The 24,045-nt window shown below is 43.0% G+C and overlaps 1 protein-coding gene across 3 annotated transcripts in view; it reads right to left on the bottom strand.

Moving 5' to 3' along the window:
- LOC102876216 (fibroblast growth factor 1-like) overlaps positions 1 to 24,045 on the bottom strand; it is a 56,671-nt gene that overhangs the window by 11,420 nt on the left and 21,206 nt on the right. The window contains exon 3 of one of the 3 annotated variants that reach the window (XM_006891117.1): positions 21,766 to 21,951. In XM_006891117.1, the coding sequence (XP_006891179.1) occupies positions 21,766 to 21,934 (169 nt within the window). In that variant the 5' untranslated portion in view covers positions 21,935 to 21,951. Of the gene's footprint in view, positions 1 to 21,765; positions 21,960 to 24,045 lie in introns of those variants that run through there. The other 2 variants (XM_006891118.1, XM_006891119.1) reach the window with 2 other exon arrangements.

Below are 24,045 nucleotides of genomic sequence, written 5' to 3'. Positions count from 1 at the left end.
GAAAACTGTTTAAAAGAGATATGTGATTAGGTTATTTTTGTCATGACAGAGGTCTAGAGTGAAGGCTACATGATGGAGTGGACCTGGGGGAGGGTTTGTAAAACAATGAAAGAATTTTTCTTTTACTTTTCCAAGAGGGTAGTGTACTAGGGGGGAGGGTTAGGAGGGAAGAAAAGTACAACAATGAATGAATGGAAATCCAAAGTCTCTGTTACTGACATTAATAATAAATTTCAATAAAAAATTTTTTAAAAAAGAAATTGCAAATGGATGTATGTTTGGTTGATCATATGGCCACCAAAAGAAAATATTAAAAAGGAAAAATTCAGGGGGAAAAAGTCTTCATTATGCTCTGCCTGTTGGGAATACAATGGTGAACAGAACAGACAAACCTTTGCTCCTTGGATCTGCTTTCTTCCAGGGGAGGAGAGATATAAACAAAGAAGCTTTCCTTAACAGAGATTTTATGCATCTGTTCAACAGTGAATGACTGGAAATCCTAAGTCTCTGTAAACTTTCATTAAAATTAATAAATACTTTTTAAAAGAGAGATTATTTGCATCTATTAAAACTCAAGCTCACTGCCACTGCATTGGAACCAACTCATGGCTAACTCTCCAGTGGGATTTTGGATGCTGTAAATTACACGAGAGGAGATTAACCACCTGTCTTTGGGTTGGTAGTGCAACTCCTCACCCATTCGACCACCCGACCTCCCTCAGAGCTCCCTATAGCAGAGACCTATTATATCCTCATCGTTTCTTATGCAAATAGTAACATACTGCATATACTATATGATGCCTTACCAATGCTTGCTTGTTTCTTTTTAAAAAAAATTTATAGTGATTTATTTACAAAATTTGAATCCATTGTTTTTTACAAAAGATCCTTCCTATTTCCTTTATCCCCCAATCAAATTGTGCAACCCTATGATTTACACTCGCCACCACTCATCCTCACCCCTCTGCTTTCACCGCGCCCCCCTCACCCCCACCCTGCTTGGAGCCTCATACTCATTCTACAATATTAGTTTTATACAGTATTTGCTCCTTGTGGGACTGAGATAGTTCACTCAGCATAATGCTTTCCAGTCCCTCACAAGTTATGTGGTAATTTACAAAATCCTTGCTCCTGCGTGCTGCATCATATTCTATTATGTGAATTTACCACAACTTCTCAATCCATTCATTTGTGGTTGGACATCTGGGCTCTTTCGATATTCTTGTGATGGTGAATAACACTGCTATGAATACTGGTGTACAATTCTCCATTTAAGCCACAGTTCTCATTTTCTTGGAGTATATTCCAAGCAATGGAATAGCTGAGTCATAAGGAATTTCTACGTTCAGCTTTTTGAGTAAGCGCCAAACTGCCTTCCAGAGTGGTAGTACCATTTCACAATCCCACCAACAATGCATATTTGTTTCTTAATAATTGGTGATCTTTCTACATCAGCACCAAGCCTTTGCCATCTGAGTTATGTTCTATTTTATGTCTATATTGTAATCATTTAACCACTCCTCTATTGAGATATCTGCATGTCTCATTTCTGGTTTCCTTATCTTCTGATTCATCCCAACACTGATGCACAGGTGTGTCACCCTTCTGAAGATGCCCTTCTCTTGCCCTTGGAAGTCTTTGCTACAGAGACTCAGGGCCTCTCCTACCTTCCTGTGTAAAAGGTGTTGACTTAATTTAGCAGGAAGGAAACTGGAGGCCATCAGTCTTTTCCCACAGGATCTCCTATGCTCAGCCTAGAGAGTGTGAATAAGAGAGAAGAGGTCCAAAGCCCTCCGTGTGTGATCTGGGCTCTCCACTCTCTCCTTCCTCCACCCCCACCACCTGTTCATGCATTCACTCTGTTCCAGCCTCTCAAGCCCTCAGCCTGCCAAGCTCTTTCTGCCTCAGGGCCTCCGGGCATTCTCTCTGGAACTTCTTCCTGCAGGTCTTCACAAGGTTAGCTATTCTTTTCCCTCCAGGCTTCAGCCCAAACATCCCTACATCAGAAGAACTTCCCTCAAGCACCTCCAGTCCTGTCCATCTCTACTCTCCAAACAACACTGCCCTACCCTCATCATCGATCTCTTCCTCAACTTCTTCTATGGCCTATAACACATATATAATTATTTTGTTATTTAGGGGTTCCTCATTTACTTCTACTTCCTCAGAAGGTTGTATGCTGTGGGAGGAAGGACAACGATTTTGTTCATTCTGCTCCTGCTAGTATCCCCAGCACCTTGCCCAGTGCCCTAAACATAAAAGAATAAATAAAGACAATATAAGATAAAGGATAAAATAAGGATAATATAAAGGATAATAAGGATTTGTTGAATTAATGTTGTTCAGCTACTATTTCAGAAATGGTTCTAACAACCCACTCCTCATAAGCTGCATACTCTGAATTAGGTTTCCATGGATGATTTGTGGAGTGAAGTGACGGGGGACCAAGTTGAATGTTGTAAACTTGGGCTAGGCCCTGCCACCAGTCAGTCCGCTGGGGTCACAGCCCTTGACCATCCTTGACAGTCTCCTTATCAACAAAATGGAAGTGATCTAGGTTCAGTCTCTGAAATTCTTTCCAGTTTTACCATCCTATGAAACACATTTAATAAGAATATCCTGTACAAGAAATACTAATCGGGAATGATGAGGAGTGAAGTTCTGAGTTGTGCTACAGCACTGATGAATCTTTAAAATGTAAGTGAAAGACACAGGTGACAAAATAGCACATATGGGATCATCCCATGTAAGTGGAATGCACAGAAATGCAAGGCCAGAGAGATAGGGAGTAGATTAGTAGATTAAGGCTACTATTGTTGCTGTTGTTAGGTGCTGTCTAGTCAAGTACGACTCATAGTGACCCTATGAACAACAGACCTGAACCCTGTCCTACGCTGTGCCAACCTCACACTTCCTGACACGCTCGAACCCATTGCTGCAATCACTGTGTCAATTTGTCTAATCGAGGGTCCTCCTCTCCTTCTCTGTCCTCCCACCTTTTCAAGTATGATAAAGAAGAGCCTCTCTGGATAGCAACATACAAAGTATGTGAGACAAAGCTTCACCATCTTTGCCTCCCAGGAGTACTCTGACTGCACTTTCTCTGAGACACACCTGTTTCTCCTTCTGAAAGTCCATGGGTTATTCATTATTCCTCTCCAGCATCGCTGTCCAAAGGCATCGATTTTTCTTGTGTCACCCTTATTCATTGTCCAGCTCTCAGCAGCAAAGCAAGTGAAAAGACCATGGTCTGAATCAGGTGCACTTTAATCTCAAACTAACATCTTTGCTCCTCAGTAATTTAGAAATGGTCTCTGTAGATTTCCCAGTGTAACACAACTCCTGATCTTCTGACTGCTGGCACCAAGTTATTGACTGCAGATCCATGTAAGATGAAGTTGTTGGCAGTTTCAATCTTTTCTCCATCTATTATGATGTCGTCTATGGCTCCTGTGGTGAGAATTTTTCTTTTCTTGATCTTGAGATGCAATCCATATTGAAGGCGACAGCGTTTGATCTTCTGTGGCAAGAATTTCAAGTCCTTTCCACTCTCAGCAAGCAAAGTGTGTTATCTCCATAATGGAGGATACTGATCAGTCTTCCTCCAATCCTGATGCCACATTCTTCTTCATAGAGTCCAGCTTCCTGAATGATTTGCTCAGCCTATATACAGATTGAATGGGTATGGGGAAAGGATACAACTCCGAAACACACCTTTCTTCATTTTAAACCATGCAGTGTTCTCTTGGTCTCCTTGGACAATAATTTCTTGTTCTAGATCTAGGTTTCACGTGAGCACAATTAAGTGTTCTGCAATTCCCGCTCTTCTCAAGGATAGCCATGATTTCTAATGATCCACAAAATCAAATGTCTTTGCATAGTCAATAAAGCACAAGTAGACACTCTCTCAAATACTTTCCTTCCAGCCACAGGGCAACCACAGGCTACTGGGAAGGGGTGAAGTCATGGACTAAAATCTAAAGATAAGGGTCAAGAGTTTCTTTTACAGTTATATAAATGTTATAAAATTAATTTTTGTGATAGTTTGAACAACTGTTGAATATTTAAAAAAATCTATTGAGCCCAACCACAATGGAATGAATTGAGAAATTATGGTACACTCACACATTGGAATACTACACAGCACATAGGAGCAATGATTTTGTAAATTACTACCTAACATGGGAGGGGCTGGAGAGCATTATGCTGAGTGAACTAACTCAGCCTCATAAAGACAAATACTGGATAGGACCATTATTGTGGAGCATGTACGAGGATCCAAGGAGGAGAGGGAGGGCTTAAACACAGGGTCACACAACTTGATGGTTGGAGGGAGGGACTGGTAAAAGAAAGGGGAAAGGTGTGGTGTGAACAACAATGTATATGAACTTTATGAAATTTTTATGTAATCCAGTATGAAAGAAAAGAAAATTTTAAAAAATCTACTGAACTGTATACCTTTAATGCTTGAATTATATGGGAATAAACTTTCAACTCAGTTCACTGCAGTTAAATTGGAACATACTCATAGATGACCATCTCGGAGGTTCCAGGGACCATAAATTACAGAGAAGAAGACTGTTCATCTTTCTCCTGAAGAGCAACTGGTGGGTTGGAACCAGCAGAGAGGTACCAACTTTGGATTAGCAGCTCAACCCTCTGTGCAGAGCTTCCTTTATACCAATAAAGCTCCTTAAGAATAAATCCCATGTATTTTTATAATGTCCCTGATTGGTGCAAACAGTTACCATATCCAGCTATTAATTCAAAGATTGGAAATTCACGTTTACCCAAGAGGCACCTTGGAAGAAAAACCTGAAAAAATAAGAAATTAAAAATCCTGTGGGCACAGATCTGCTCTGACACACATGGGATTGTCATGAGTTATAATCAACTCAGTGACAACTGTTTTGGGCTTTAATTTTCTTAGTGCTTTACAATTTTCAAGGAATTTTCATTTATCTCTCCATCAATTTATCAGCATAATCCTACATGATTAGGAAAAATCAAAGAGGAGATCCATTTAGTAATCATCTATTGTGTGCCATTTGAAAGCAGAAGTAGCATCCACTTCCTAAACAACATGCCTCCAGAAAATCTATGAACTTTGATAAATGTCTATGGTTGTAGAGAGGCTTCAGGCCTTTTGTTCATAGGGTCGCAATGAGTCATGCTCGACTCGAAGGCAATCAACAACAACAACACCATCATCATGTGCCAGGCATTGTGCTAGCTTCTCTCTTGGTAGAAATGACACAGATTTATAAAGGAGGTGGTCTCCACACTCAAACTGCATGGGTCCATCCTATTCTACTGATAAGTTATGGTGTTGTCCCACAGCCAGTTATTTAGCCTCTTTAAAAAAAAAACAAAAAACAAACAAAAAAAACCTATTAGACTAGTACTTCATGGGATTGATGTAAGGATTAACTTAATGCATGAACGTGTCTGGCATGGAACATGACACAGTTTGGGCCCACTGACTGAAGTGACTCATCATTGTTACATCATTTTAACTGTTCTTACCTGACCTCCAAAGAGTTCTTGTGGCTCAATGGTTAAGCATTTACCTGCTAACTGAAAAGTTGGCAGTTTGAATTCACCACTCTAGAGGCTTCAGGCCTTTTGTTCATAGGGTCACTATGAGTTGTGCTAGACTCAAAGGCAACAACAACAACAATAGAGAAAGCTGTGGTAGCCTGCTTCCGTACATTATAGCCTTGAAACCTTATGGTAGTTTTCTACTCTATCTTAAAAGAATGCTGTGTCTATCTTAAAAGAGTGCTGTGAGCTAAGTGCAACTCGGTGGCATACAACAATAATGTTGTTGTGTTATGTGCCCTCGAGTTGTCTATGAATAGTGGCCCTATGTATAATAGCTCTAAACTCTGCCCTATCCTGATTGTGTCAATCCATCTCATCTGGAGTCGTCTTCTCCTGCGCTGTCCTTCCACCCTTCCAAGCATGATTTCCTTCTCCAAGGACCAGTTCCTCCTGGCCACATGCCTAAAAAAATGTAAGACAGAGCTTCAAAATTCTTGCCTCCAAGAAGAAACTTGGTTTCCCCTGTCCAGGACATACCTGTTCTCTTGATGGTCCATAGTATGCTCACTACTTTTCTCCAGCATCACAACTCAAAGACATCACTTTTCCTTCTGTCATTTTTAGTCCTTGTCCAGCTCTCTGATGCACAGCAAGTATTTTCAAAGACCATGGCCTTGCTCTCTAGATTGACATCATTGCTCTTCAGTATTCTAGAGGGTCTCTGAAAGCAGATTTTCCCAGTGCAATTCATCTTTTGATTTCCTGACTGCTGGTGCCAAGAGTGCTGATTGTGGATCTGAGCAAGCTGAAATGGTTAACAACCTCAATCTCTTCTCCATCTATCATGGTGCTGCCAATGGCCCAGTGGTGAGAATTTTTGTCTTTTTGATGTTGAGCTTCAATCCATATTGATGTCTACAATCCTTGACCTTCTGCTGCAAGTGCTTGAGTCAGTGTCAGTAGGCAAGTTTGTGTCATCTGAATAATGAAGGTTGTTGATGAGTTTCCCTCCAATCCTGATGCCACATTCCTCCTCATAAAGCTCAGCCTCCTGAATGATCTGTTCCACATATAGATTGAAAAGATACAAAGACAGGACACATCCCTGATGCACTCCTTCTCTAATTTTGAACCATTCAGTGTTTTCCTTGCTCTGTTCTGAGGACTGCTTCCATGAGCATAATCAAATCTTCAGGGATTCCTTTTATTCTCAAGGTTAACCAAAATTTGTTGCTCCCTACACAGTCAAGTGCCTTTGCATAGTCAATGAAACACAGATAGACATTCCTCTGGTACTCTTTGCTTTCAACCAAGATCCAACTGACTCTGGCGATGATGTCTCTTGTGCCATGTCCACTTTAAAACACAGCTCGTATTTATGGTAGTTCTCTGTTGATGTACTGTTCTCATAGTTTTGGATAATCTTCAGCAGTATCTTGCTTGTGTGTGATATCAAAACCTTATTAGGAGAGACATTAATTCTTCACAGCAGTTGCAGTAAAAAGGTGTCACTTTTTCCATCCTACAGGTGAGGGTATCAACTATAAGTTGATAAGAGCATGGGTTATCCAAGATCATGCCATTAAAGCACAAAGTCATAAACAGAGCCTCTTACTTTTTTCACTCTGCTTAACAGACTTAAGTTATGGGATGGATGGTCCAAATCTAACTATACTCCTTCTTGGATCCCCTTGTGTTCAAGATTAGACATAGACAATATGTCAGATGGTCAGTCACTCAAGACCTCATCTGTAGCTATCTAATGGTATGGTGTTAGTTACCTGGAGTTTTGTCTAATCTTAAGAATATGTTTGGCGTTTTTCCCCCCAAATGGCAGCAGTGATGGATGTGGATACTTGGAGTAGCACCAATAGTGGTCTGGAAGTGAAAAGGTGAAATGAAAAAGCTCTGGGGACCTGGGATATTTGGGGTGATAACCATGCCATCTACAGAACATTATGGATCTTTGCACAGAATGTCAAGACAGCCAGGTATCTGCGACTTTAGAAGAGTAGACTGTTGCGTGGGGAGTCTGTAACCATGATTTTCGTTTCACTGTATCTCTCAGTGGTTCAAAACATGACAGTGCGTCCACTGGACAACAGAGTGGAAATCCTAAAGTATGGACACTAGAATTCTCCAATCAAATTTAACTGGTTTGTTAGTTAATTTAATTACGTGCCCTCCTGGTACTTAATTATCAGTTAGAAAGGACTACGTCTTTCCTGGTTTGCCTTTCGGTTTGTTGTGTTGATGCAGCCATGGGGTATTGTGCATCAAATAAGGTCCATTTGAGTTCTAAAAAAATCGGTAAGTTTGAGGTATTGAACACCAATAATTGAAGATCAAATAATTTTTTTAAAAAAAGAATATTACCCACAAAGAGAGCAAAAGACCATTACAAAGACAAAGAAAGAAAGAAAAAAAAAAAAACCCACCACAACATCAAACCCCAATATGATGTCGGAAGAGACTCTGAAAATTGCACTATACCATTGAGAAGCCAAAACAAAGAGATGCTGAAGTAAAAGAGATGAAAAGAAGTTTAAAGGGCAGCTTGAGAAGACAAAGCAAAATATTATAATGTAATATGCAGAGAGCTGGAATTAGAGAATAAAAAGGAACAAACTTGCTTGCCATTTCTCAAGCTGAAAGAACTAAAAGACAAATTCAAGCATTGAGCCGCAATACTGAGAGATGCTAAGGGGAAAATAGTCAATGATCCAGGAAGCATTAAAAGAAGACAGAATACACCAAATTGCTGCACCAAAATGAATTAACTAACACTGAAATATTTCAGAAGTATCGTATGATCAAGAGCCAATGGTAAGGAAGGAAGGAGTTCAAGCTGCACTAGAGGCACTGGCAAAATATAAGGCCCCAGGAATTGATGAGATATCAGTTAACATGGTTTCAATCTATGCCAGAAAATATGGAGGAGAGCTGCCTGGCCAACTGACTGAAAGATATCCATATATGTTCTCATTCCCAAGAAAAATAATCTAATAAAATGTGGAAGATATCAAACATTATAATTAATATCACATGCAAGAAAAATACGCCTGAAGATCATCCAAAACTGGCTAGGATAGTATATTGAGAGAGAACTTCCAGAAGTTCAGGCTGGGTTTAGGAGAGCCCATGCACCAGGGATATCATAGCTAATGTCAGATGGGTCATGACAGAAAGCAGAGAATATCAGAAAGTCTATCTGTGTTTTACTGGCTGTGCACAGACATTTGAGAGTATGGCTCATAACAAATTATAAGAAGAATGAGAATCCCAGGACACAAAATTGTGCTCATGCAAAATTTATACCCAGACCAAGAGGTGGTAGTATGGAGGGGTACATCAGGGTTGTATCTTTTCTCCATAATTATTCAATTTGTGTACTGAGTAAATCATCCGATAAGCTGTACTCTACGAAGAGGAATGTGACATCGGATTGGAGAAAGACTCATCTACAGCCTACATAATGCAGAGGACACAGCCTCGCTTGCTGACAGTGAGGAGGACTTGAAGCATCTGCTGTAGAAGAAGATCAAATGCAGCTTTCAATCTGATTACATCTCAACATCAAAAAAAGCAAAAATTCTCACCACTGGACCCATAAGCAACATTATGATAGGTGGAGAAAAGATTGAAACTGTCAACAACTTCTTACTTGGATCCACAATTAACACCCTTAGTATGAGCAATCAGGAGATCTGGAGACATATTATATCGGGGAAAGTCTATAATCAAGGACCTCTCCAAACTGCTGAAGAGCAGTGATATTTGAGGACTAAATTAGAAGACCTGATTGAGACCATAGTCTTTTCAATCACGTGTTATGCACCTTGGAGCTGGACTATGACTAAGTGTGACAGAAAAAGACTTGATGTCTTTGAGCCATGGTATTGGAGAAGAATACAGGATATCCCACAGCTTGCCAAAAGGACAAACAGATAGGTCTTGGAGAAAGTGCAACCAAAGTGCTCTTTGTAGGCAGAGTGACAAAGCTTCATCTCACATATTTTGGACATGTTCTCGGGGGTGGCTATTCCTTGGAGAGGGACATCATGCTTGGAAAGGTGGAGGCCTGGTGAAAGAGGGGAAGACCCTCAACCAGATGGGTTGACACAGTGACTAGTGCAGTGGGCTCAAGTATGTCAGAAATTATTAGGATGGCACAGGATAGGACAGGATTCAGCTCTGATGTTCATAGGATTGGTGTGGGTTGTACTCCACTTGATGGCACCTAACAACATCAACAACCACTCATGTATGTAGTTAGTCAGACACTTTACAGGTGCCAAAGGAAGCCCCACCATTCAAAAACAGTTCAACATTGAAAGGAAACTGCCAGAAATTCAAACCAAATTCAGAAAACATGAAATGGGGATATCATTGCTGACATCCGAGTGATGTTTGCATGAAAGCCAAGAATAGCAGAAAGATGTTTCCCTGTGTTTTACTGACTGTGCAGAGGCATTTGGCTATGTGGATCCTAGCAAATTATGAATAAGATTGCCAAAGAATGACATTTCCAGAACACTTAATTGTGGTCATAGACTAAGAAGTAGTTGTTTAAATAGAATGAAGAGAAACTTTGTGGTTTAAAATGAGGAAAGTTATGTGCCTGGGTAGTTTCCTTTAACCATATTAACTCAATTTGTATGCTGAGCAAATAAATCTGAGAAGCTAGACTCTGTGAACAAGTATGATGTATCAGGATTGGAAGACTAGATAATAACCTGAAACAAACAGATGACACAATTTTGGTGAAAGCGAAGAGAACTTGAAGTACTTACTGACGAAGATCAAAGACTATGTATAGTCTTTGTTATGGATTGTTGTTGTTATGTGCTGTTTAGTCGCCTATGACCCATAGTGACCCTATGTAAAGCAGCTCTGAACCCTTCCCTGTCCTGAGCCAGTTTCACTAGTTCCTACACACCAATCCCCATTGGCCCAGTTAGTGTAGCAATTTATATCATCCAAGGTCTTCATCTTCTGCACTGTCCCTCCACCCTTCCAATCATGATGGCCTTCTCAAGGACTGGTCCCTTCTGGCCACATGCCCAAAGTATGCTTCAAAATCCTAGCCACCAAGGAAAAACTTGGTTTCACTCTCTCCAAGACAAACCGATTTGTTTTCTTGGGGGTCCATGGTATGTTCAAAGTTCTTCTCCAACACCACAACTCAAAAGCATCGATTTTTCTTCTGTCATCCTTAGTCATTGTTCAGTTCTCTGATGCATAGCAAGTAGTTGCAAAGATCATGGCCTGGATTAGGCACATTTTAGTGTCTAAGGTGACGTTGTTTCTCAGTACTCTGGAAAGGTTCCTGACAGCATATTTATCTAATACATTTCATCTTCTGATTTTCTGACTATTAGTGCCAAGAGTGTTGATTGTAGAGCTGACCAAGCTGTAATTGTTAACAACTTCAATCTCTTCTCCATCCATCAAGGTGCTGCCAATTGGCCCAATGGTGAGAATCTTTGTTTTCTTGATGTTGATCCATATTGAAAACTATAGTCCTTGACCTTTTGCAGCAAAAGCTTCATGTCTTCTTTAGTTTCTGCAAGCACACCTCAATACATAAGAAAAAATGTCACAACTGGGCCATTAATAAAATCATAATAAATGGAGATAATATTGAAGTTGCCAATTGTTTCATTTTACTTTGATCCAGAACTAAAACCTGTGAAAGAAGCAGTCTGGAAATCAAATGACATAGTGCACAGGGAAAATCTGCTGGAAAGGACCTTTTTCAAAACTTCAAAAAGCAAAGATGTCTCCTGGATGTAATTTCCTTTTATACATGTAAAACCTGAACTGTGAATAAGGAAAACCAAATAATTGATGCACTTGAATGATGATGTTGAAGAATATTGCATTTGCCATGCGCTGCCAGAAAAACAAACAAAATCTATCTTGGACGAATTAGAGCCAGAATATTCCTTAGCAATCCGTTAGACATATTATCAAGAGTGACGATCCCTGAAGAAGGACACCATGCTCATTAGAGGATCAGGAGGAAAGAGGAAGCTCCGCAGGCTGATGAATTGACAGAGGCAGCAACAGTGGGCTCAAAGCCAGCAATGATTGTTCGACGGCACAGGACCAGGCAGTGTTTTGTTCTAAGTTGTTATTACTAAGCACCGGAACTGGCTTCACAGCACCTAACAACAAAATAACAGAGAAATCCCAGAGGGCAGGTCCTTTCAGGAGTTAAAGATAACTTTTAAAAAACCTTTTTGTAGTTTGCATCTGTTTGACTGTGATAGACAGATAGCACTCACTGGTCTTGCCATGGGGTCTGTAAAGATGCCTTTGCTGTCACTGGAGTCCAGCTATGGCCATGTAAACCCTTCCCAGAGGTAAATAAGAGCCAGTGGACTGCTTAGCACACAACTTCAGCCCTCAGCCACGAGCCACCAGGGTTGTTACACTGGTGAGAGTTCGTCTCAAGAGTTTCCTCTGTAAATATTATTTCTCCAGGATGTCCAAGTTTCATAGCTCATTTTCACTGGATTTCTTTCTGGCTAAGTTTCCTAAACATATATCCTGCAAGCAGGGCTGGCAGGAAGCAGTAACACCCAGCCTGAGCGCTCCGGGTAGCCAGCTAGGTGTCCAAATCTCTAGTGTGACTTAATTCCAGTTTTCCAAGTCTATATCCTGCTGCTGAGGAAGAGCAAAGAAGGAGAGGGCATGAGGAAAGGGGGCTTCAGGGGAAAGGGGAACTGGCTATGGAGCCTCGTCTGAAGGATCAGCTTCTTCCTTCAGCAGTTGTGCAGGGCAGAGGATCAGAGAGTCATTCAGTCAACAGGTACATGTCGAGTGTCTCTTGATTACTGGCAGCTGTACTGAATGCTAGATAGGGAGCTTGCACACAAGTAGGGTACAGACAGATCAATCTATGGATGACAACACAAGATGAAAAAACATACTTGTTTTTGAGCTAAAAATAAAATCAACAGAACGTATCGCCCTTGATTTGGAACTGGAACAGTGGGCGTGAGCATGGGGGGGCGGGTCCTGCGTGGATGTGGGGTAGGGCGGGGTTATGATCCTGCAGGTCATACAGTAGGGAGGGTTAACTATGAGCCAGAGTCAACCCGACAGAACCTAACAACCACAAAAACAGAGTATGGAGGGGAAAAGACTTTTTTTGCCAAATGAGACAAGTCATTTAGTCCAAAGAGACTTATTTTTTTTACCAGTTCCCAAAAAAGAACAGTAACTTTTGGTTTAACAAAAGAAATGGAAACTTTTAAAACTGTGGCATACTAGATAAAAATTTCTTAGAGAATTTCACATGTATAATGCACTGTAAAAATGTAGAAAAAGATATTACATCATAAAATGCTAGTAGTGGGAAACTTTCTGGAAGATGTGAAGTGTTTGCTTAGTGGATTTTTGGTGCTAACTGTCCTGTAGAATCCAGAGTTCTGATCAACAACCTATGTTATGCAGATGACACAACCCTGCTTGCTGAAACTGAGGAGGACCTGAAGCGCTTGCTGCAGAAGGTAAAGGACTGTAGTCTTCAGTGTGGATTGAAACTCAACATCAAGACGACACACTGGGCCAACTGGCAGCACCATGATAGATGGAGAAGACATAAAGGTCGTTAACAATTACAGTTTGTTCAACTCCACAATCAAGACTCTTAGCACTAGCAATCAGAAAATAAAAAGACAAATTGCATTAGATAAATCTGCTACCAGGGACCTTTCTAGAGTACTGAAAAGCAACAATGCCAGTCTAGAGACTGAGGTGCACCTGGTCCAATCCATAGTCTTCGCAATTACTTGCTATGCACCAGAGAGCTGGACAATGACTAAAGATGACAGAAGGAGAATTGATGCCTTTGAGTTGTGGTGATGGAGAAGAATGTTGAACATATCATGGACCACCAAGAAAACAAATCTGTCTTGGAGAGGGTGAAACCAAGTTTCTCTTTGGAGGCTAGGATTTTGAAGCTCTATCTCACATACTTTGGGCACATGGCCAGGAGGGACCAGTTCTTGGAGAAGGACACGATGCTCGGAAGGATAGAGGAGAGAAAGACTCTGGATGAGATAGATTGATACAGTAACTAAGGCAATGGAGGTACGTGTGTTGGAATCAATGAGACTGACTCAGGACACGGTACTCTTCAGAGCTGTGATACATAGGGTCGCTATGAGTCACAGGCTACTTGATGGCACATAACAGCAATAACAACAATGTTAGGAATCCATTATGATTTGTTGGATCAGGAATGGCCTGTTTATAAAAAAAATAAAAAGGCAAAAATAACTGGAAATGTGAAAAAAAATCACCTTTGTGACACATAATTTTTTAGCCAAATATTGGCCAAGAGGTGGGCAGTGCACACCTACACAGAGCGCCTTGGGAGAAAGGCCTGGTGATCGTCACAGCCTTCAGGACGAGTGGAGCAGCTCCACTGAACACATGGGGGCTCTGTGAGTCGGGATCTGTGAGGCAGCAATGAGCCACAAAGCACCAATCCTGCTTCTACCGCGCCTCCTGCTCGTCCACTAAGCCTGTATACCTCAGCTTCTGCACACTTAAGAGTTATAGGAAAAAACTATACTTTTGAATGGATGAGTCATCCCTCAATCAGGCATTTGTTCCTTTCTTTCTGATGGATTACAAGTCTTTCTGATTTTCTCCTCTCTTCCTCAAAGGCAGATCTTAATTTTCCTTGGGATCCATGGTGTAGAGAAGAACTGTGTTCCATAGGGGTTTTAATTGAAGCAGATCACCAGACTTCTGTTCTGAGGAACCTCTGGCTGGATTCAAACTTCCAGCCTTTTGGTTAGGCCCCAAGCAAGTTAATCATGTGCACCACCCAAGGATGCCTCATTAACTTTTAACAGAACTGGATTTCTGGTAAGATGCATAACATCTTGCTTTCCAAGTGCAGAAAGAAGGAAAAGGGGATTTGAGCCTGTCAATGATAACAAAAGTGAGTCTAGATATCCCATCTGAGCACCAGGCAGTCTGAATACCTTGTGATCTTGTTTTAGGAATTGTTTTAAAATAAGAGTATGGCTGGCTGGTGCATTCAGTGGGAAAACAGCACAGAGCAGGAGACTCGGCGTCCAGAGAGCGCCTGTGGCCTTTAAGGCAGCTTCCCACCTCTGCTCGCCAAGCGAGGCCAACAGAGATTACGTGCCTGGTTTATTCTGGGCTGGAGACTTCCCGTCCTTTGCTGTGTTTACCCAAAGTGAGGTCAGTCTCATTCAGAACTCAGTGAGGTTGTTTTATGTCAGTGGCATTTATAATTAAAACGTAGCCACAAACCAGGCTCTGTGAGGCATTAGAGAAAGACAGAGGAGGAAGAAGAACAAGAGTTTGGGAAAAGAATTCCAGTGGTTTGGAATACACACACACACACACACACACACACACACACACACACACACACACACACTTTCTTAGAATGTGTAAAGGTGTCTGATTCTCCTTTAGAGTCTGGAAAATGTGATCTGGCAATATTTTATATAGTCTAGGAACTGTGTGATATTTTTTTTAAAAAAGTGTTTATCTAGAAAAATCCTTCCTTTATAACCAGATAATGGGTAGCTGGGTAAGAAGGGGTCAGGAGTCCCTTTGCATGAAATATGATTAAGGGGAAAGATTCTGAGGAATAGCTTTCTTGACTAATGAACCCCTTTCCCCCGCCTCTCTCCTGGACACTTCTGGTCACAGACCCCGTCTATATATATTTGGTTGTCTGCGAAACTGGTTAGACTTTTGGCCATGCTGTGGGGAGAGCCTCCAGCCATGGGCTGCGTGTCTCATCATAGCAAGATTGCTCTGGGCCATGAAGAAGCCAGAAAACAGAAGTCTGAAGTGCCCCAGAGTGAGAGGAGGGAAGGATTTGTTTGTTGAGAAGGAGTCTGCCCTTTATAAAGGGCTGCAAAGAGAAGTCTTTGGGCCAGCGAGCTCCCCTAGTGCATTTAGGATGTGGTTTGATTTATAAATATTTGATTGGCACACACTTTTCTCAGGAACATTTCCATTTGTGTGGTGAGCGGTGCCAGTAATGCTCCCCACACAGACTGTCTGTGCTTGCTGAGGCGTGGGGTGGTGGGCCACATGAAGAGACTCTGCCGGGTGTGGACGTATGTGAGATTCTTCTTCTCCTCCAGTTATCATTGCAGTTATTAATCCTGCTCAGGAATGAGTCATGGCCCATCTTGGCCAGGGAGGGAAGGAACTCCAACAGAAAGCGCAGAATCAAACATGGCGCTCCTCCCGAGCTTGGCCCTGGCTGGCTGGCTCTGCAGAGAAGTGAGGCCAGCAGGGCTCCACGGCTGGCCTTCTGAGCTCCAAACCTAGACACAGAAGCTGGGGTGGAGAGTCGGTGAGCAATCAGGAGGGTTAATTTCTATCAGGAGATCAAATGATAGACGAGAAAAACTCTGGAAGCCTATTGGTAGTCATGATGGTGGTGGGATGAAAATGAGAACACCATAGTTGATAATATCATATTTCTTATTTCAGAATTACATAGACGTGCTTGAAAGTATGCTAAGCACTTTTACAAACATTATCATATTTAAGGAGTTTCTGAATGATGCAACGGTTAGCATGCTAATAGAAGGGTTGGTGGTTCAAGTCCACTTAGAGATCACTTAGGCGAAAGTGCTGCTGATTAGCAATTGAAAACTTTATGAAACGTAGTTCTCCTCTGGCATGGATGGGCTCACCATGAGTCAGACTGGATGGCAACTGGTTTGGTTTTCGTTTGCATCGTGCTTAAAGTTCCTACTATCCTGTGCAGTCAGCACCATTGTCGTCCTTGTAAAAAGGAGCAAATAGAGAAGAAGGAGCTTTCCAGGGTGACATGGAACTGGTAAACACTGGGCAAGAGAATCGAATGTACACTTACGTGGCTTTCCAGACCAGCTGGTAAGTGTGTGAATCCAACGTGTTCATTTAGCTTGTGGGTGAAACCCCCACCATTGTGGTATGTTGTGTGTCCTCAGGTAGGAACTGACTTGTAACTCACCCTCTAGCAGGTTTTCAGAGGCAGAAAATTGCATGGGAGGAGACTGCCTGTCCTTTTCTTGTGGAACAGCTGGTGGATTTGAACTGTGTGCCTTTGAGATTGTAGCAAAGCCTTTTACCACTAAGCCACCAGAGCTATCCCCAAAGACCTTAATCTTGGGAACAGAAGTTCTAACTCTGTGTCAATTTTTTCCAATTAATAACTGGCCACAGGCCCTGTTAGCTTCTGCATTCTTAGAGAGAATCTCTTTAATAATTCCTTGGGGTTATTGTTGTGGCTGTTGTCAGGTGACATCAAGTCAAGTATAACTCATAGCGACTCTATCTAAAAGATCTGAACCCTGCTCTATCCTGTGCCGTCTTCACACTTCCTGACACACAAGAGCCCATTGTGATAGTCACCATGTCAATCTACCTAGTTGAAGATCTTCTACTTCTTCACTGACCCTCCACTGTTCCTAACATCATGTCCCTCTCCAAGGAACAGCCTCTACCAGCAATATGACTAAAATAGGTGAGGCAAAGCTTCCTCATTCTTCCTTCCAAAGAGCACCCTGGCAGCACCCCCTCCGAGATACATGTGTCTTTTCTTTTGGCCATCCATGGGATGTTCTGTGCAACACCGCAGCTCAAAGGCATCAATTCTTCTTCTGTCATCCTTATTCATTGTCCAGCCCTCAGATTCATAGCAAGTGACTGGAAAGACTATCGCCTGAATCAGACACACCTTAATCTTCAAACCGACATCTAATATTCCCAGGGAAACGCGTCTCCTTATTTCCTGTCTGCTGGTACTAAGGATGTTAATTGTGGATCCAAGTAAGATGAAATTGTTCACAGTTTCAGTCTCTTCTCCATCTCCATGATGTTGCCTCTGGGTCCAGGGATGAGAATCTTTGTTTTCTTGACATCTTAGTCTGATGGGGTTATAGCCAGTTGGAAATGAGTTTACCTGGTACATATCAGGTGCTAAGTTGATGATTATTGTATATATTGATGAATTTGAATTGACCTATTCCCATTACAATGCAGCACTTATTCACCTGATATTTACTAAGCAATTGACAGTATTCAAGCATGAAAATGACAGTATTGAACAGAGAGAGACACAGTTCCTGTTCTCAAGGAACCCACAAGGAGAGAAAAGCTGACGTTCAGTCAAATAAATGTACAGGAGAGCACGGTGCCCCAAGTCACCCACAAGTGTTCTGTGTGTGAAATGGAACTGCTGGTCTTGCCCTTTCCAGGGTCACCTCTCATGGTGGCACCCACAATTTACCCATCTCCCACATCCCCAGAATCCAGCATGAATCTTCTCAACAACCCTGTACCCCATCACCCTCAATTCTGCAGCTCTTCACTGTCTAATTTTGTCTACATGGGTTGTAAAAGGCCAAACCAAAAACCACCTTCCCTGCCCGTGGAAACATTTTACCAGACCTACGTTACAATAGGCCCACACAGCATCCTCGTGTGTTTATGCCACTGTAAGAGGGACCTTGTGTTAGAAACTTGGAAACTTACCTTCTTAGGAGTGGGAAGAGACACATTTTGGAAACTTCTTAAGTTTTCCCAGAGCAGATAAACTTTTGGGGGACCAAGAGAAGCTATGAGGGGAGTTATTTATGCCTGAAAGAGTGAGAAAACTTAGGGTTCTATCTTGCATGATTTATGTAGATTTTAGAAAATATTTGATTGGCTTTTCGAATTGCCCTTTCTCAAGGGGTCTTTTACTTAGTACGCAAGTAGTGGCTCTCTACTTTTGACCTCTGTTCTGATAACATTCAAGCTAATGTTCATACGAATGATAAAGAAAGTCTTTCCCCTTGCCATACTATACTGATAGCATAGTGTGTAACATATCAGGCTGCCAAGATGAGAAATTCTAATCCATCAGACACTCCAAGAAATAAAGATAGGTAGCCTCCTCATTAGGATTTATGGTCCCGAAAATTCACTGGATAAATGCTCTAAGTTGAAATCTACTTTGATGGGGGCAAGTATCCATCCCTCACTATCAAAGGTGGGTAACATTTGAAAATTAGAAGTTCTTGTGGTAGTACCACCAATGGACAGAAGAGGGCGACAGACCCCACTCAGTGGGTGTTTCTGTGCCCAGGAGGCATCTGTTTCTATCACACAGCATTTGCAGCCTCCAAAGACACAGGGTAGTGTTGTTTTGTCTATTTCACAGCTGAGAAAGCTGGGTCTCAGTGAGATGAAAAGATTTCCTCTAGATTGTCCAGCTAGGAACACTGTAGCTATCTAATCATCTACACAGGAGAGGACCTCAGTGTTGGCAACATTGGATGGGACATCATCAGATCAGCCAACTTGAAGCTCCTTTTGCAAGAAGGAGAGAATATTAATTGTCCAGCGCGACAAGAGAGAACAAGGCTCAAATCTGTCATTCAGACAGTCGCTGAGTCGTCCTCAGCTTATCAGCACCTAACAACAACAATTCTGACTAGAAATTGGTAGATGCGACAGTAGGAACGGGAAGGGAACACAAGTTTCTACCTTGAAATCTATGGCCTCAGCCTACAAGGGGCAGATAGATGACCTAGTTCTTCTGATGCTGATGGAAGATGGACTTCAGCCCACTGGCCCCTTTGATTTCTGTCCTCATTGGCTTTTGTTCTTAGGATCAGAATAAGCAAATATGATTCTGAAATGTTGGCAAAGAGACCCTAAGTCAGAACCTGAAGCTAGACCCTTGACCTTCTTGGGAGGTGGTAATAGAGAAGTAGAGAGACTCGGGGAGGTATTTCCACATACTGGGTTGAATATATGACAATCCTGATGATGATGATGATGGTGATAGTGATAAAACATTAGCAATATCAACAAGCATGTGCTAATTCTACTGTGGGCCAGGCTCCCCCTTATTCACTATCTCATGTGGTCCATCCAAGAATGCACAAAGGAAGCAGGTCGTAGGATTGTTACTTTACAAATGAGGAAAGTTAGTCCTGAGAGGTTAAGTAACTCCCCGCCCCCGAGTGTATTTGGCAAATAACTGCTGCAGCTCTGCTTGGCTGAAGACGTTCACACACATCCCTACGGCTGCCCGTGCTGCACTCCAAGGCTTGCTGACATCTGAGGTCAGGTGGCCAAGTCAGCAGCAGAATTCAGAAGTCAGCTCAGTGGCAGCCCAGAAGTCATGCCATCTGCACAGAAGTTCTAGTAATGGTAGTCTCCTTCACCCCAGAAGTCAAGGTTTCTCAGAAGAGCCCGATTAGCCCTGAGGAACACATCACTGGGGCTACTATTCCCTTGGGATTCTTAGGACCCCTCTTATTGCATTAGAAAATTGTTAAGTTAAACTTATGAGAAGTATTTCTAACCCAAAGAACAAAAACATGTTTGCCTGGGGCCGTGGGGAGATGGCACAGATGCTGTACGTTCAGTAGTTAATAATCTGAGGCCAGTTGTTTAGAGCCAATATGGCTTCACTCACTGGCTCACTGGCTCACTTGCTCGCTCACTCATTCACTCACTGCCCGTGAGTCAGCATTGACTCATAGCTGACCCTCTCTGGGTTTCGGATTCGTTTACTTACACAGGAGGAGATTACTCATCCTTTTGTCTTGGAGCTGCTGCTGGATTCGAACCACCAGTGCAGTGTGGCCCTTGGGTGAGCAGCACTCCTGCCTGTGGGTCATGCCAACAGAACTTCCTAATAGTGTTTAGGTCCAACACACTAAAGAGAGGAGGGTTGGTTTGGGGTGGTTTTTGTTGTTTGTTGTTGTTTTTATTTTGCTTCTCTCTCTCTCTCTCTCTCTCATAAAGCATTTGGCAGATCTATTTAAAGACAAGCCATCAAAACAAAGCCAAAGAATTTAATCTCAAAGCTATGAACTCAACCTTCAGCAGAGGGCAATGCTATCGAGGCTACGAATGCCAGCATCCACTCCCACATCCTGTGCACCCAAGGGGAAAAGGTGAACACCAGCAAGAGCCCTCCGGGGCATTCTCCACGAATAATGGCAATCACCCAGAGAATAACTCACCACGTGTGACCTAGAGTCTTACACTGCACTTTAAAGTCAGTCTCGCAGGCCCTTAAGCTTGCCTGTGCTGTTCCATGTCTCCTGATGTTACCTATACTTCCCTCCTCTTGATTTGCAAGATGTGTGGTTCTTTCAATCCCTCCCCCCACAAGGAGGGAGAGATTGACTTTTGTCTGGTCTATAACCCCTAATGTTTTCACAGTGCTCGGGGGATCTCCAGTAACACCACTGGAAGACTCAGATGCTCACAATCAAACATTCACCCCAAAGCTGGGAGTACTAAAGCAGAAAGGCAAGCATTTTTCATATTTAGATAGACGAGAAGGTTCTTGGCTCTGAAACCATATTTTCATCTCTCAACATCTTTTGAGGACTGGGCGTGCAGGACAGCCTAGGAGGAGGACTGAGCATTTGGCTCAAAGCACTCCTGCTCTCCAATTTCTGGAAGGTCTGGAGAAACACTTTAACCCTCCTGGTGACCACAACCGCATCTGCACAATATGCAGAAGGAAGGCTGCACAATTTATAATGTGTAAGACAGTGATTCTCAAGTAGGATTTCACAAATCCAGCCCAGTGGAAACACAGCCTGGAGAATCCGTTAACTTGAAATCGAGCCCTTGACTTTATGCAGGGTTAACCATCCCCTCTGGCTCTTCCCATCATGGGCCCGGTAAGGCTCACCCCGGCAACCTAGGCAAATGTAGAACTCTTGAACTCTCCCCTCCACTTCTTGCCATCCAGTTGGTGTCAACTCATGCTGACTCTCCTTTGGGTTTCTGAGGCTGTAAATCCCAAGGGGAGGGTAGAGCCTATCTTTCTCCTGAAGAGCTGCTGGCACATTCGAACCTCCAGCCCTGCGCACCCCTTGCGTTAACAAATCCCTACTGGTTACACTCCAGAGTTCACCAGTGCTGGAACACTGGTCACCAAATCTAACTGTTAAGCAGCTTTGTTGGTCAGCAGACAATCCCTTTAAACATACAACTTAGATCACCTTCAGATAGGAGTGAGACCAACCACTCACTGTTTTCTCCACCTGCCTTTATCTCTTCCCACCACCCCTGCATCTGAGCACACCTGGCCTGCATAGCACCTTGGAGAACAATAGGGCACTGGCATTTAGATACCTTCCTGTCCTTGACTTGGGAAGACCCTTGAAAGGCAGGGAATCCCCCAGAAGGGGTGCTTACTGTGCTGGTCACTCCTGTCCCTGGTGCCGTCCACCGTGCCATCGGGAAGGATCCTCAGGAAGTGGCCCCCGTTGCTGCAGTAGAGGAGCTTGGGCTTCTTGTAGTTCCCGGGAGGCAGGTTGAATTTCTCGGTCAGGGCTGTGAAGGTGGTGATTTCCCCTTCGGCCATGGTTCGGCAGTGAGGCTCTTACAAGGCTGTGAGAAAGGAGACAAACCTGTAGGACGTTCTTCCAGCAAAGGTACAACGTGCACTTTCAAAGAGGGAAGGAGCGCCTGCGGGCATGGGGCCCCAGGGTCAGCCGAAACCACAGGCTGCCCAGGTGGTGCCCGCGGGAGTGGGCGGCCAGTGGTGACAGGACGATGCTCTCAGGCCGGGGAGGGATTTGCACTTTCCTGTTGGATATAGCTCAGGAGCAGGCCGTGTTGAGTGCTGGTGTTTGGTTTTTGGGGTTTTTTTTTAATTTTTTTTTTTTAGAACTGCAAATTTAATCTTTTGGCCAAAGTTTAAAACAAAAAAAAAGTTCCCAAAAAGTTTCATTCTCTGCTTTTGATCCATACACATCCGCAAATTAAATACTGAAGCTGCAGCACTGAAATAACAGTGGGGGCCTGACTGAAACCCACAGAAGACGAGGGGTCCGGGCTGAGGTTGTGCCCCGCTTCCTCTCTCTGTTTGGATGAGGTGCTGAGACGGAGGGTGCGGAGAACACAGACACCTGGTCACACAGCTCTGGCGACACCCTTCCCAGCGCCGGGTTCGTGTGCGGATCGAACACTCTGGCTTGTTGGGTGGGTAGGAGGGGAATCCAAGAACAAGGCACTTGAGGGTGTTCAGCGAAGACTTTAAAAAGGCCAACACTGCAGCAGAGGAAATGTGATGAGACTGATTACTGTCTGTCTCCACCGTTTCCACGTAGCCTCAGAGCACACAGACAGGAACCGAGGTCTGGCCCCCATGCATCCTAATCATTCTAATATGAAACATACTTTTTTATGAACCAGAAACCACACGTATATATTACAATCCTCTGACGCTGTATGCACCCAACCACAAAGCCACCACCATCTGGTTGATTCCAACTCACAACGACCCTATCAGACCTGGAATTTCCATCATTATGATTCTTTACAGAAGCAGGCGAGCTCATCTTTCTCCCTCAGAGCCACTGGTGGGTTCAGACAGCTGACCTATTGGTTAGCAGTGGAGCGCTTTAACCATTGAGTCAACAGGGCTCCTTTGTATACACTTACTATATGTAAATTATAGTATTGGTGTAAAATTGCATGACTAAGAATAATACAAGAAGAATTGATGCCTATAAGTGGGTGCTGGAGAGGAGTATTGAATATAGTGGACTACTAGGGGAACAAACAGGTTTGTCCTGGAGAGGCCGAGGCCAGGCTTCTCCTTGGAGGCAAGGATTCTGAAGCTTCGTCTGACATACTTTGGGCATGTTGCAATGAGGGACCAGTCCTTGGAGAAGGATATCATGCTTGGGAGGGTGGAGGGACAACACAGGAGAGGAAGACCCTCATAAGATACATTGATTCAGTGACTGGGGCAATGAAGGTAGGTGCGTCAGAGACAATAAAGTTGGCTCAGGATAGAGCAGGGTGCAGAGCTGTTGTACATAGGATTACTATGAGTTGCAAGAGACTCCATGGCATATAACAACAACAACAACAACATATGAATAGGGAGCTCTGGTGGCCTAGTGAGAAGAAGCTGTGCTGCAATCTTGACGGCACACAGTTCGAGGCTATCAGCTACTTCATGGGAGAGGGATAGACAATCTCCTCCTGTGCAATTAACTGCCTCTGAAAATCTGTCGGAGGAACAACTATAGATTGGTCCCAACTTGAGGGTACACAACAACCACAACCACAACAACAAAAGGATGAAGAATCCAGAGCCAGTAATTCTAATCTCTGTGTGTGTGTGTGTGTGTGTGTGTGTGTGTGTATTGATATTTCACTCATTCTTCTTCCTAAGTGATATTCGATGGCATGGATATATCACAGAACGCTCCAATTTAAAGCATCTGCTTGCTCTACAATTTAGGAGAACAAAGTGCTGGTGGATATGAGGACAGTCAAGGAAAGAAGAAAAAAAAAAAAGGGCCAGGAAGCCAACATGGAAGCTTCCTAAAGGGAGTCTGAGTTGGTGCTAACTGTGCGTGTATATTATCAATGGTCTTACAGGGAGCACTGGGGGCCTCGTGGGTGGGAAGGAGTTGTGCAGCCAACCCACAGGCAGATGATTAAAATCCTCCAGTTGCT

Source organism: Elephantulus edwardii, unplaced genomic scaffold (assembly GCF_000299155.1).
Source record: "Elephantulus edwardii isolate Elephantulus edwardi_28Jun2011 unplaced genomic scaffold, EleEdw1.0 scaffold00095, whole genome shotgun sequence".
Lineage (NCBI taxonomy): Eukaryota > Metazoa > Chordata > Mammalia > Macroscelidea > Macroscelididae > Elephantulus > Elephantulus edwardii.
The sequence above is the reverse complement of the archived record's forward strand: the minus strand, read 5'-3'. Positions and strand labels throughout refer to the sequence as shown.